Source organism: Pseudophryne corroboree, chromosome 2 (genome assembly GCF_028390025.1).
Source record: "Pseudophryne corroboree isolate aPseCor3 chromosome 2, aPseCor3.hap2, whole genome shotgun sequence".
NCBI classification, from domain to species: domain Eukaryota; kingdom Metazoa; phylum Chordata; class Amphibia; order Anura; family Myobatrachidae; genus Pseudophryne; species Pseudophryne corroboree.
Genome location: NC_086445.1, coordinates 875,885,724 through 875,900,086, shown reverse-complemented (window position 1 = coordinate 875,900,086; position 14,363 = coordinate 875,885,724). Strand labels below are relative to the sequence as shown.

The following is a 14,363-nucleotide window of genomic DNA, read 5'->3' as shown; positions in this document are numbered from 1 at the left end:
TGCACCTGGACAAACCATCTTACAATGCAAGATAAGCAAATACGGGATGTAGTTATGTGACCGCTGGTCGCAATACCGACGCCAGCATCCAGACCCCTCAAAATCCTGACAGTTGGCGTGCCGTCTAACAGGGACTATTCCCACTCGTGGTTGTCCACGTCTCCCATAAAGTGCTCGCCGCCGCTGGCATTCTAAACCTCGCCGGTATGGTGACAGACCGGATCCCAAACACCAGTGATCCATACCCAACCCACAAATACATGTATCTTTTTACATGCAGGGTAAATACTGGCTGCTTTTGCATGTAGCTTACAAATGCTAGACAGCTTTATTGTTACACTGCAATTTAGAGTTCAGTTTAGACATGACTCACCCAAATTTGAATGTCTTTGCACATTTTAAATCTGCTCCATCTGCACTGCAGTATGGTTTTACCAAAGTGCAAAGATACTTTCTCTATTTTGCCTTTTATTCCCATCTTAGAATCAGGCCCTAAATGTCATTGCTAAGAGAAATAGTACAAATATACACTTTATTCCTCATGGGCCAATTTTATATATATATAGATATATAGATAGATATAGTGAGAGAGAGATGACTATAGTTACATATATAATAGAGAGAGATACAGTATATGTATATATGGATATGCATAGATAGAGATATATCACAATAATAGCAAGCAGAGCCACATATGTCGACAGCAAGGGACTTGCTGTCGATATATGTGGCTCTGCTTGCTATTATTTTGACTCTGCTGTTTGCATCTTGAAAAATGTCCTGGTTTTGGACCGAAACGTCCGTGATACCTGATACTCATAGAACTGTGAGATGAACTTTTAATTTTTTGTTGATTAAATGTTTTTGCTATTATTGTGACTAAGTCTGGAGAGTGCTATCATTTCCACTGCTGTGGGAAACACTGCACTATATATATATATATATATACAGGTTGAGTATCCCATATCCAAATATTCCGAAATACGGAATATTCCGAATTACGGACTTTTTTGTGTGAGAGTGAGATAGTGAAACCTTTGTTTTTTGATGGCTCAATGTACACAAACTATGTTTAATACACAAAGTTATTAAAAATATTGTATTAAATGACCTTCAGGCTGTGTATATAAGGTGTATATGAAACATAAATGAATTGTGTGAATGTACACACACTTTGTTTAATGCACAAAGTTATAAAAAATATTAGCTACAATTACCTTCAGGCTGTGTGTATAAGGTGTATATGTAACATAAATGCATTCTGTGCTTAGATTTAGGACCCATCACCATGATATCTCATTATGGTATGCAATTATTCCAAAATCCGGAAAAATCCCATATACAAAATACCTCTGGTCCCAAGCATTTTGGATAAGGGATACTCAACCTGTATATATATATATATATATATATATATATATATAGAGAGAGAGAGAGATCTCAAATAGATTCTGAATCCCCAAGTGTAAGTCCAGTTGGTTGGCTATGCTGCAGTCTTGTCCTTTTGATGTTGCGGTCCTATCATAAGGACCTCTGTTTTATCCGGGTTCAGTCGCAGCCAACTAGCGCTCATCCACTCCTGGAGTTCAGCTAGACAGCCATTTAGGGTTGCTATTGGGCTATCAGTGCCCGGAGCAAAGGAGACAAGTACAGTTGTGTATCATCTGCATAGCAGTGGTAGACCAGGCCATGGCACCTGATTATTTCACCCAGCGGGAACATGTATACTGCAAAAAGCATGGGGGATAGTATAGAACCTTGTGGGACACCACATGGCAATGGCACTGGTGGTTATGCGTATAATCCAGACGATACTCCCTGTGACCTGCCTGTGAGAAATTATTTGAACCAATTTAGGACTGTGCCATCCAGTCCACAAAAATGTATCAGACGCTCAATCAGAAGCCCATGGTCCACGGTATCAAATGCTGCAGAGAGATCCAGAAGGATTAATTGTAATTTCCATTTGGACAGAAAATAAAGATTCCCAATTAGATGTTTAAAGGGTGGGGGAATGTATTTTTGTTTGTACTCCATTTCAATTTATATGTAAAACTCACATTTAGAATTTATTAATAACTGTCAGAAAACTATTGTCTCGTATACAGGTATATGACCATTGTACTAATAAAATCACTACCTGCATATTCTGTAAATGTTCTTTATTTTTTGGGAGTTGCCAGTAGCACTAACATTAATATGTAAATAGACAGTTACATGATAACCCCATTATCATTAAAATATGCATTGGAAGTATAACATTACATTTTGCCTCTTCACTCTGTCACAGCTTCCCTGGATGTCACCAAGCAAAAGGACCTCAGTGGTTTCTACAGACATTTGCTAAATCAAACTGTTGGAGAAGAGGAAACTCCTGAATGTAGTTTGAGAGAAACTGGGTAAGAAATATGTGTGGTCCTCAGTGAGGAGGATTTTTCTGGAACACTGGGGGTAAATATTTTTTATTTGGATGTATACAATAATGCATATCCTTCAGTAAAATCTAAAAATGTTAGTTATAACATACAGATTGGATGAAAATATAAAAATCTGTTTATTTGTTTATGGATTATACATTAAAAAAAATAATAAGCATTCAAAAATGTGATAATTGTACTTACTGTAAAATCCTTTTCTCCAATTCTATGGGGGACACTGGTACACAGGGGGTATAGCAAGTGGTGTGAGAAGCCTCGTACTTTAAAAACTGAAACTGTTTGAACTAGGCTCCTCCCCCCACTATACCCCACCTGCCTGGGATACTAAAACGGAGTACAGGACAGGAGAGTGAAAACAACATTGTTCAAACTAACGTGACGGAAAGTAAACATAATAGCACTGGGAGAGTATCCAGTGTCCCCCATGGAATGCCATTGTCTCCTTAATCCTTTGGGAAACACTGGAACTCTGGGGATATCCTAAAGCTGTGCTCAAGGGAAGGAGTGGTCTATGGCAGTGCGCAGCACCATATGTCTTAACCTTACATTCTTGGATGCAAAAGTTTCAAACATGTAAAATCTTTCTAAAGTTGTGCAGAAAATGACCAGGTGACCATTCTGTAAAAGTGGCAGCTGACAATACCATGAGTAAAAGTCCTGGAGAACTCCACAGATGATGTATAATAAGCCATCCCCTAACTTGGAACGTTCTCACCTACTCCACCTTAAACATGTTCAGTGACAGCTGAGAAAAATTGGGCTATGTCCTACTTAGAAGCTGGCCATCCCAACTTAGGAGAAGATGGAAAGATCACTCCAACGTAATTCCAGTGTACGATGAACTGAAATCCTAAGTGTATGTATCATGCCCAGAAATGAAGAGAGAGCTCTACCACTTAGAAACGAGACCTGCATAAGCTTGAACCACAGTCTCCTGGTTAATGTGAAGCTTGGAAACCACCAACAGCAGGATGTGTGGCTTTGTCTTTAGTGCCGCTTTAATCTCCCAATAACCGGAAAGAAAGAACATGAGGACAAAACTCCAAGTTATGAAAACCCTGTTGGCAAAAGCTATAGCTAGGGGAAGATAGGAGAATTAGATACTTCTGATCTACTGATTACAAGGGTTCAAACGACTACAACTCCCAAGGATTGACTAACAAGTATAAAATCTCGAGGAATGATAGGGAGCTGCACCTAATGTTCCGCTTGCAAGACTATCAACAGAGGAAGAACAATGACTGTGGAGAAATACCTGGACCTTTAAGAATCTCTGCTGAAGGCAGTAACCCTATCTTTTCGCAGGAAAAATACATACCTAGTAGACTTTTGGGTTACGCTCACACCATGCATATATAGGCACGCTATATCCTCTGATAATTACTGTTAGATTTTCCAGCTTTAAACATTGCCTGGAACACACTCTCCCTTCTGATGACTGCTCTCAACAGACACCCTATTAAGCCAGACGCTATAATATAGGTGCCAGAAAGGCCCTAGATAAAAAGCTGTTCTACACGATGCCAAGGAGAGGTCTTCACCAGGCTGTCTGACCCCAACCTAATATTGTCGCTGGATAAAGATCTTGACTGCTGAGATAGTTGTAGACCAGAATAGGGAAGAAAACTGCTCTTACCTCCTATAGCTAGGGAAATTAGTCCAGTGCTGGGCCAAACAGGACATCTCCGCAATAGGCAGGGCCTACTGGGAACAAATTTATTTAGACTCCACCTGCTAGGAATGCAAACAAAGAGACCTGAGTATGAAATACCGAAGAGGCCGGCATCTACATTTGCATCCCTGAATAGTCTTCAATACCTGGAGATGTTCAACTCGAGGATACAAGCCCAGGCTAATGTTTTCCAAGACACAGCATGTCTCCCAGCTGGCATGCTCATCCTTTTTATGTCATTATAGACACAGCAGAGACTAGAATGGAACACATCTTATGGTCAGTGTTATCTGGAGAAGATGACCTGGAAACACAGATGGTAGTCCTCTTGGAAAGTCAAGAAATACACAACAGAAGGGAACTCCTAGTAGACTTGTCCTCTGTAGGGAGTGGATACAAGAACACAGGTTGCAAGAAAATTGTAATGATCCTTTATCATTATTGTTTCAAAACGTACCTCACCTTGGTTGTCAGGGTAGTGCAGGAGATTTGTGTAAACACCTACCCAGCCTCCATCCATCAAAACCCATTCTTCGTAAGTAGTAACAGATATGTATTAACCTCCGTAATGATCCAGAAAACCATCTAGAAGGAAGAAATGAAAGTCCGTTAATAGAAACCAAAAACATGCTTGGCTGTCACCAAGGTGACACTTCAGAAACACCTGGTAATGTTAACTCTGTTAAGGTGGGTACACACTAATAGATATATCTGCAGATCAACTGATCGGCAGATATATCTATGGACGGATCAGGCAGTGTGCTGTGCATACACACTGCACGATCTGTAGGGGACTGACGTCATGAACTGGGCGGGCGTGTACACACGCCCGCCCAGTTCAGCTGTCAATCACCGCCGGCCGTCGCAGCATGTGTACGGGCGGTCGGCCGACCGACCGCCGTACACACACAGCGACGCGCCAATATATCGGTAGATATATTGGGCGTCGGCTGTGCTGCGCGGCCGACGCGATACGTCTGTGAACGACGGAGTTCACAGACGTATCGGCCGTACACACTGGCCGACGGTCCCGCGATATATCGGCCGTTCAAGAGAACGGCCGATATATCGACCAGTGTGTACGGGCCTTTAGCTTCAGTCTACTTCCTGGCGACCAATTAAACCCCTTTCACACATGCAGCTAAATCCTGGGTCTTTGCACGTGAACGCGCATCAACCCAGGATTTCTGCATGTATGAAAGGAGACAACCCAGGACTAAGTCCCGGGTCTAAGACCCTGCTCCAGACCAGGGCCATGGATCTGAGACCCAGGGAATTTGCCAGCTTGCTAAACCCGGCAAATTCCCAGGTCACATGTCTGAAAGCGGCACTAGCTATGCAAACTAGGCGTCACCACTCTGGGCTACATTCTGTCTCCTGATCAGGGGGCTTCTTGCTGCTGTACTTAGATAATAGTGTTTGGCTGCTCAGCCTTTATGTGCTTCCTCTCTGACATATGTGGCAGATGCAGCTATTAAAGAAAAGGGAAGAGATACAGATTAATATAAAACTTAAAACTGTAGTTAGATTATACTATTAAATACAACTGAATAGTTTAACCCTCCTGTGCATAGGGTGTTTAGGTTGAAGATCCATAAAACCTTTTTGAAACAAAGGGTTTAAAATCTTTTTTAGTTGCAGCAACTGATTCTGACAGATGCAGTGTAACCAGTACATCACGTTCTTTGTATCAAAATTAATAGTATAAAGCTCATCATTTCAAATGGTTTACGCTTTGTGCCTAAGGTTATATATTTTGTGCTTGTAAATGCGTGGTTACAGGTAAAACATTTTCCACAGCTATAGAATGCATGTGGCTTACATTAAAAAGCCAATTCTTAGGGTTTTCTAACAGGTACTTTCCTATTTTCTTTTGTAGGCTAGGAGCCAACGTTTTTTGTAAGGAGATATTATTTTTGTAGTCAGAGGATCTTGTGGAATCAGGATCTTCATACTCTTGTTTTAGTATATTGTAATATTTATTGATAATAATCTAAATATTGTATGATAAAGAATGGTACTTGGAACTGAGAATGTTACGTAGCTGTCTCATTCTGTTCTGTTGTTTTATATGTCATTTTATTTTTGTTCTTATTAATCTAAATCAGATTTTTTTTCAGATCATTGTCCTAACTTTTCCATAAGCTTTCCCCAAATAACTTTTGGATAACCTGTCATTTGAAAATCTTATGACATTTTTGTTGCTTGAATACCGAAAGTGCCCAGATTTGTGTAGTTCCTCCTAAGACTCCTCATTTGGCCTTTGGGAATATTTATTTTCCATGTTAGTTAGTGTGTGATACTACAGTGTAAATAAGCACCACTTCCTTACAAAAGTGAAATTTACAAGATTCCTACTGTTCTTTAGATGAAGAGAAATTTTAAAGTGTTGCATTGATAGACAAAGCAACATATTGTGATGTGGAAAGATCCCCATCCCAAATAATAAGAGTCTAACTATGTAACGGCCATAGAAGACCATAGATGCTCTGACTCTGCCCTCCACATACGGCAGGACTCAAACTCCCACATGTATAGGTTTGCATAAGTCAGCACAAATCCGGTCCCCATGGCTAAGCCCATCATCTGTAAGCAAAATGTGTCCGCATTGATAACCCAGTGCTTTTTATTCTCTTATTCTATCATACTGCATAAAAGAGTACTTGTGGTGATGGTGGTGACCAGTGTGGGAAATCTCTGGTATAGGAAGAATGGAATGAAGCAGAGAAGCTTAAAATCCAATACTTTTTTGCAACCTCACAATAACCTCTTGTCAGATGTAAATGAACAAATTAACACACATTTAACACTGCTTGAAGTTTCTTTCGGAATATGTATTATTGTTCGGCTTCTATACATTGTGTGATTGATAGATATATTATTATACAGTATGTATAGTTTTTAAGCTCAAAGCTTAATTTTACTGTATTTGTTCATGGGTAAAATATTCCTAATTCGTCTTTGTTTCACATTTAGGGTAAAGAAAGAGGAGCCAAAGGGATATTCTGATGAGCCAAAGGATGGAAATCCTGAGGATAACATTGATGCTGATAGTGACTTGGGAACCGAGTCTAGCGAAGACGAAAAGGATATAACTGCTAAAAAGCCACCAACCAAATCAAACCACAGTGATAGAGAAGAGAAAGGTTCTAAGACCCATGGAAGACCTCAGCATTCAAGTTCATCCAGTGAAGAGCTAGATGATCACCACAAGCTAAAGGGTAGATATAAGGGTACAAATGAGGTAGTTCAGCCAGAGAAGGACAAATATAATCAGCAAGATTATGACAGAGATTTTAAGGGAGAGCTGCAGGAAAGAGCATGGCATGGGGAACATGACAACAAAGACTGGCACAGAAGAAGGGAAGACCAAGATTCTCAGGTGAGGGCTAAAGAGAGGAGAGAACACGAGAGTGGTAGCAGAGATGGAAGAAAAGAGAAAGGCAGTCATCGAAAAGAGGAGAATGAGCGATATACTGAAAAAGAGAGGGATCGAGGCAAAAAACACAAAGAAAGGATTGATGATGAAAAGAGGAGAAATGGGTCTGATAAAGAACATAAGGAGAGAGAGCGTGCAGATAAGTCAGAAAGGGAGCGTCCAGGCAAGCCAGATAAGGAGCGCGTAAGCAAGGCAGACAAGGAGCATGGAGAGATGTCAGACAAAGGGAAAAAATACAGTGAGCTTGAGAAAAAGGATAGGAGCCCATCTCCAGCAGAAATGCAGCATGAAGATCAACATGAAATGATGCCTGATTCCAAGCACAAGGTGGAGGAAACCTTAAAAGTGGCTAACAAATTTGCAAAGCGCAGTAATGAAGAGACTTTGGGATCTGCTAGGGATCGGTATCTCGCTAGACAAATGGCTCGAGCTGGAGACAAAGCTCATGTGGAAAAAGAGGAGGATTAGGGGAACTGTTACTTTTGGTTGTTTGATCTGTTTAATAAATGAATGCAGTCAGTGTGGCAATAAGTTGTGTTATCAGTGCATTTCTCTGGAAAGGAGTACTAAAGTGTGACTTTTGTGAAGATGAGACAATACAACAATCCTGCTAAAATGCCTCATGTTATGTATTCTTTGTTTTGCACTCCCAGATACACAGAATTCTGCAAGAAAATGTGTTGAATTGGATATCTATTTGAATTCAAACATATGATAAATTAGAGAGAGGAAATCTGAGAACAGTAGAAGTCCTTATAATAAACCCAAGGTTCCCAAATCTTTAACATGTACCTGTCACCAACATGGCCTATAGGTAGAAAATGTTTAGGCATAACCCATATTTATGACAACAAAAATGATGACTTCATTGGAAAGTTGACTATAAATATGAAGTGCTTCATTGGTATTACTGGTTTCTGCTGAATTGGTACACTGCATTGTCATGAATATTGGTTCTGGTAAAAACCTAGTTTCCTCCATATTACATATCATGTAAGTTACAGAACCAAAAAGGAAAAAAAAAATTCTTGCTGCATCTCATTGTTGTCCTATCATATGTACAACAAGTTTCACCTCCTATAATCATTGTTACAAAGCACTACCGAACAATTTAAGGCTGGGAGGAAGTGTACTTCCCGTGCAGGGAAATCATGCTACCTTATTCAGTGGGATTCTACAGAAAAATGTGCTTCCCACTTTATGGCAACACTTTAGGGAAAGTTCTGTCAGCATGACAACGCCTCTGTGGTTAAAAAGGTGCAGCAAAAATGGTATAACTTGCCTGGCCTGAGCACAATGCCATTGAACACCTTTGGGATGAATTGGTATACAGATCATGTGCTAGGCCTTATCGCCCAGAATCTGTGCCTAGCCTCACTAAAACTCTGGTCTCCAAGTTTTTATTTATTTTATTACCAGTTATTTATATAGCGCACATATTCCGCAGCGCTTAACAGAGAATATTTGGCCATTCACATCAGTCCCTGCCCCAGTGGAGCTTACAATCTATATTCCCTATCACATGTACACGCACACACATTCATGCTAGGGTTAATTTTGTTGGGATCCAATTAACCTACCAGTATATTTTTGGATTGTGGGAGGAAACCAGAGTACCCGGAGGAAACCCACGCAAGTACGGGGAGAAAATACAAACTTCACACACTGAGGGCCATGGTGGGAATTGAACCTCAGTGCTGTGAGGCAGTAATGCTAACCATTACACCATCCGTACTGCCAAGCTGGTGCAAATACCCGCATCTGTTCCAATAGCTCCATATTACTGGAGCCTGTTATATGGGTGTTATGTTCAGTTGTCCACATATTGTGCACTTTGACATTTGCAATTGTGTGTTTTGTTTTTTTTGTTAAGCAAAGTTAAAATGGTTATACTAAAGAAGCATACATTCAGTTTATACACCTTACATTAATGAGTCATCCAGGCCTTATGTAGCCATCAAACGTTAGATCTAGACTTCTCATTTTAGTACCCTTCCTGTTTGCTTCATTTTAATCATGTTTTCTTTTTTTTAAAGACTTTGTTAGGCGGTACTACAAACATATAAATGTCATACAACGGGACAATTAGGATTCCGGCCAATGGCATTTCGACGGCTGTCGGGATTCTGGTGTTGGTACCCTGACCGCTGGAATTCCAACAGCCGGTAACGTAACAGCATCCCTTTAATTTGATATGCAAAATGGCTAGGTTTAATCAATCATTTCAAGCTTCTAGGTCGTGCTTTACAGATTTAAGTAATACAGTGATAGACAAGTTGCACAGACATATAAAAGAAAACCTTGAGCGCACAGTCAGCATAATGCAAGATTGGTGAATGCATTTTCGGTAATAACTTCCACAGTTGTGTATTTCACCCTCACAGGGCACCAGGTGAGGCAGCCATCTAGGGCGCACTGTGTAGGATTACCCTAGGTGGAATAGTCTACCCCTAGCCCACCCCAACATGGGGTGATTGCAGCTCCCTAACGCTCAGAGTAGGGTCCCAACAAAACAGTCAGGTCATTGTGTTTTTCATCTCATCCACAAGCGTACAAGATGAGGCAGCCATGTTGGGCGCACTACAAAGGTTACACTGTGGGAGATGAGCCATACAAGGGCCAAATGCACATATGGGAAAATTGACACATGCTATACCCTGCACGGAAAGATCCACATGAAGTACACCATGCCCACGTAGGAACCATCCGAGGCAGCCATCTGGGGTACACTGTGTAGGTTGCTGCTGGCAAGGTTGTGCAATCAGTGGAGGTACAGATTACAGAAATAGCACACAGTGAAGTGAAAGTACGCTGTAAAAAACACACATTTGCACCCCTCTCAGTTCCTTCCCCAGCTTGAGGGGTAGGCCTGATTTTGAGCTGCAGTGTTTGTGGAACTATATTTAATTAGAGATTCTAGTTCACAGACTTTTAAACATTTGAAAAATTATTTCTGGGGAAATTAAGCACAAACTTTGTGTTTATTCATTAATGTTTAGGTTTGTTCTTTCAAAATATCAAGTTGAGATCTTATATTTTTAACTAGGGTTTTGCAAAGATGCAAACAAAGAAAAAATATCTATTTCTCTAACGTCCTAGTGGATGCTGGGGACTCCGTCAGGACCATGGGGAATAGCGGCTCCGCAGGAGACAGGGCACAAAAGCAAGCTTTTAGGATCACATGGTGTGTACTGGCTCCTCCCCCTATGACCCTCCTCCAAGCCTCAGTTAGGTTTTTGTGCCCGGCCGAGAAGGGTGCAATCTAGGTGGCTCTCTTAAAGAGTTGCTTAGAAAAAGTTTTTAGGTTCTTTATTTTCAGTGAGTCCTGCTGGCAACAGGCTCACTGCATCGAGGGACTTAGGGGAGAGATTTTCAACTCACCTGCGTGCAGGATGGATTGGATTCTTAGGCTACTGGACATAGCTCCAGAGGGAGTCGGAACACAGGGCTCGCCCTGGGGTTCGTCCCGGAGCCGCGCCGCCGACCCCCCTTGCAGATGCTGAAGATGAAGAGGTCCGGAACCAGGCGGCAGAAGACTCTCAGTCTTCATCAGGTAGCACACAGCACTGCAGCTGTGCGCCATTGTTGTCAGCACACTTCACACAGCGGTCACGGAGGGTGCAGGGCGCTGGGGGGGGCGCCCTGGGCAGCAATGTATAATACCTGTATGGCGAAAAATACATCACATATAGCCCTTGAGGCTATATGGATGTATTTAACCCCTGCCAGATATCTAAAACTCCGGAGAAGAAGCCCGCCAAAAAGGGGGCGGGGCCTATTCTCCTCAGCACACAGCGCCATTTTCCCTCACAGAAAGGCTGGTGGGAAGGCTCCCATGATCTCCCCTGCACTGCACTACAGAAACAGGGTTAAAACAGAGAGGGGGGGCACTGATTTGGCGATATGTATATATATTAAAATGCTATAAAAGGAACACTTATATAAAGGTTGTCCCTGGATAATTATAGCGTTTTGGTGTGTGCTGGCAAACTCTCCCTCTGTCTCCCCAAAGGGCTAGTGGGTCCTGTCCTCTATCAGAGCATTCCCTATGTGTGTGCTGTATGTCGGTACGTGTGTGTCGACATGTATGAGGAAAATATTGGTGAGGAGGCGGAGCAAATTGCCTGTAATGGTGATGTCACTCTCTAGGGAGTCGACACCGGAATGGATGGCTTATTTATGGAAATTACATGACAATGTCAACACGCTGCAAGCCGGTTGACGACATGAGAGGGCCGGCGAACAAATTAGTATTTGTCCAGGCGTCTCAAACACCGTCAGGGGCTGAAAAATGCCCATTTACCTCAGTCGGTCGACACAGACCCAGACACGGACACTGATTTCAGTGTCGACGGTGAAGAAACAAACGTATTTTCTTTTAGGGCCACACGTTAAGGGCAATGAAGGAGGTGTTACATATTTCTGATACTCCAAGTACCACAAAAAAGGGTATTATGTGTGAGGTGAAAAAACTACCTGTAGTTTTTCCTGAATCAGATAAATTAAATGAAGTGTGTGATGATGCGTGGGTTTCCCCCGATAGAAAATTATTGGCGGTATACCCTTTCCCGCCAGAAGTTAAGGCGCGGTGGGAAACACCCCTCAGGGTGGATAAGGCGCTCACACGCTTATCAGAACAAGTGGCGGTACCATCTACGGATAGGGCCGTACTTAAGGAGCCAGCTTGATAGGAGGCTGAAAAATATCCTAAAAAGTATACACACACATGCTGGTGTTATACTGCGACCAGCGATCGCCTCAGCCTGGATGTGCAGAGCTGAGGTGGCTTGGTCGGATTCCCTGACTAAAAATATTGATACCTTTGACAGGGACAGTATTTTATTGAATATAGAGCATTTAAAGGATGCATTTCTATATATGCGAGATGCGCAGAGGGATATTTGCACTCTGGCATCAAGAGTAAATGCGATGTCCATATCTGCAAGAAGATGTTTATGGACACGACAGTGGTCAGGTGATGCAGATTCCAAACGGCACAAAGATGTATTGCCGTATAAAGGGGAGGAGTTATTTGGGGTCGGTCCATGGGACCTGGTGGCCAGGGCATCTGCTGGAAAATCCACCGTTTTTTACCCTAAGTCACATCTCTGCAGAAAAAGACACCGTCTTTTCAGCCTCAGTCCTTTCGTCCCTATAAGAGTCATATCTGCCCAGGGATAGAGGAAAGGGAAGAAGACTGCAGCAGGCAGCCCATTCCCAGGAACAGAAGCCCTCCACCGCTTCTACCAAGTTCTCAGCATGACGCTGGGACCGTACAGGACCCCTGGATCCTACAAGTAGTATCCAAGGGGTACAGATTGGAATGTCGAGAGGTTTCCCCCCTCGCAGGTTCCTGTAGTCTGCTGTACCAATGTCTCCCTCCGACAGGGAGGCAGTATTGAAAACAATTCACAAGCTGTATTCCCAGCAGGTGATAATAAAATTACCCCTCCGACAACAAGGAAAGGGGTATTACTCCACACTATATGGTGGTACTGAAGGCTAGGTGAGACCTATTCTAAATCTGAAAAATTTGAACACTTGCAAGGGTTCAAATCCAGATGGAGTCACTCAGAGCAGTGATAGCAAAGAACAAGGGGACTATATGGTGTCCCGGGACATCAGGGATGCTTACCTCCATGTCCCAAAATTTGCCTTTTCTCACCAAGGGTACCTCAGGTTCGTGGTACAGAACTGTCACTATCAGTTTCAAGACGATGCCGTTGGATTGTCCAAGGCACCCCGGGTCCTTACCAAGGTAATGACCGAAAGGAGGATTCGTCTTCAAAGAAAATGGACGACCTCCTGATAAGAACAAGGTCCAGAGAACAGTTGGAGGTCGGAGTAGCACTATCTCAAGTAGTTCTACGACAGCACGGGTGGATTCTAAATATTCCAAAACCGCAGTTGTTCCGACGACACGTCTGCTGGTCCTAGTGATGATTCTGGACACAGTCCAGGAAAAGGTGTTTCTCCCAGAGGAGAAAGCCAGGGAGTTATCCGAGCTAATCGGGATCCTCCTAAAACCAGGAAAAGTGTCAGTGCATCATTGCACAAGAGTCCTGGTAAAAATGGTGGCTTATTACGAAGCGCTTCCATTCGGCAGATTTCACGCAAGAACTCTTCAGTGGGATCTGCTGGACAAATGGTCCGGATCGCATCTTCAGATGCATCAGCGGATAACCCTATATCCAAGGACAAGGGTGTCTCTCCTGTGGTGATTACAGAGTGCTCATCTTCTAGAGGGCCGCAGATTCGGCATTCAGGATTGGATGCTGGTGACCACGGAGGCCAGCCTGAGAGGCTGGGGAGCAGTCACACAAGGAGTGTGATCAAGTCTGGAGAATTCTCTCCACATAAATATACTGGAGCTAAGAGCAAATTTATAATGCTCTAAGCTTAGCAAGACCTCTGCTTCAAGGTCAGCCGGTATTGATCCAGTGGGATAACATCACGGCAGTCGCCCACGTAAACAGAAAGGGCGGCACAAGAAGCAGGAGGGCAGTGGCAAAACTGCAAGGATTTTTCGCTAGGCGGAAAATCATGTGATAGCACTGTCAGCACTGTCATTCCGGGAGTGGACGACTGGGAAGCAGACTTCCTCAGCAGGCACGACCTCCACCCGGGAGAGTGGGAACTTCATCGGGAAGTTTTCCGCATGATTGTGAACCGTTGGGAAAGACCAAAGGTGGACATGATGGCGTCCCGCCCGAACAAAAAATGGGACAGGTATTGCGCCAGGTCACGAGACCTTCAGGCGATAGCTGTGGACGTCCTGGTAACACCGTAGGTGTAACAGTCGGTGTATGTGTTC

General features: G+C 42.9%; 1 protein-coding gene across 1 annotated transcript in view; it reads left to right on the top strand.

Annotated features, from left to right (window-relative positions):
* The window catches only part of NSRP1 (nuclear speckle splicing regulatory protein 1), a 214,997-nt gene extending 206,830 nt beyond the window's left edge, over nt 1-8,167 (top strand). Inside the window, exons 6-7 of the mRNA XM_063955957.1 lie at nt 2,291-2,399; nt 7,087-8,167. Of these exons, the coding sequence (XP_063812027.1) occupies nt 2,291-2,399; nt 7,087-8,017 (1,040 nt within the window). The 3' untranslated portion in view covers nt 8,018-8,167. The remainder of the gene's footprint in view (nt 1-2,290; nt 2,400-7,086) is intronic.
* The last annotated feature ends 6,196 nt before the right edge of the window (nt 8,168-14,363 follow it).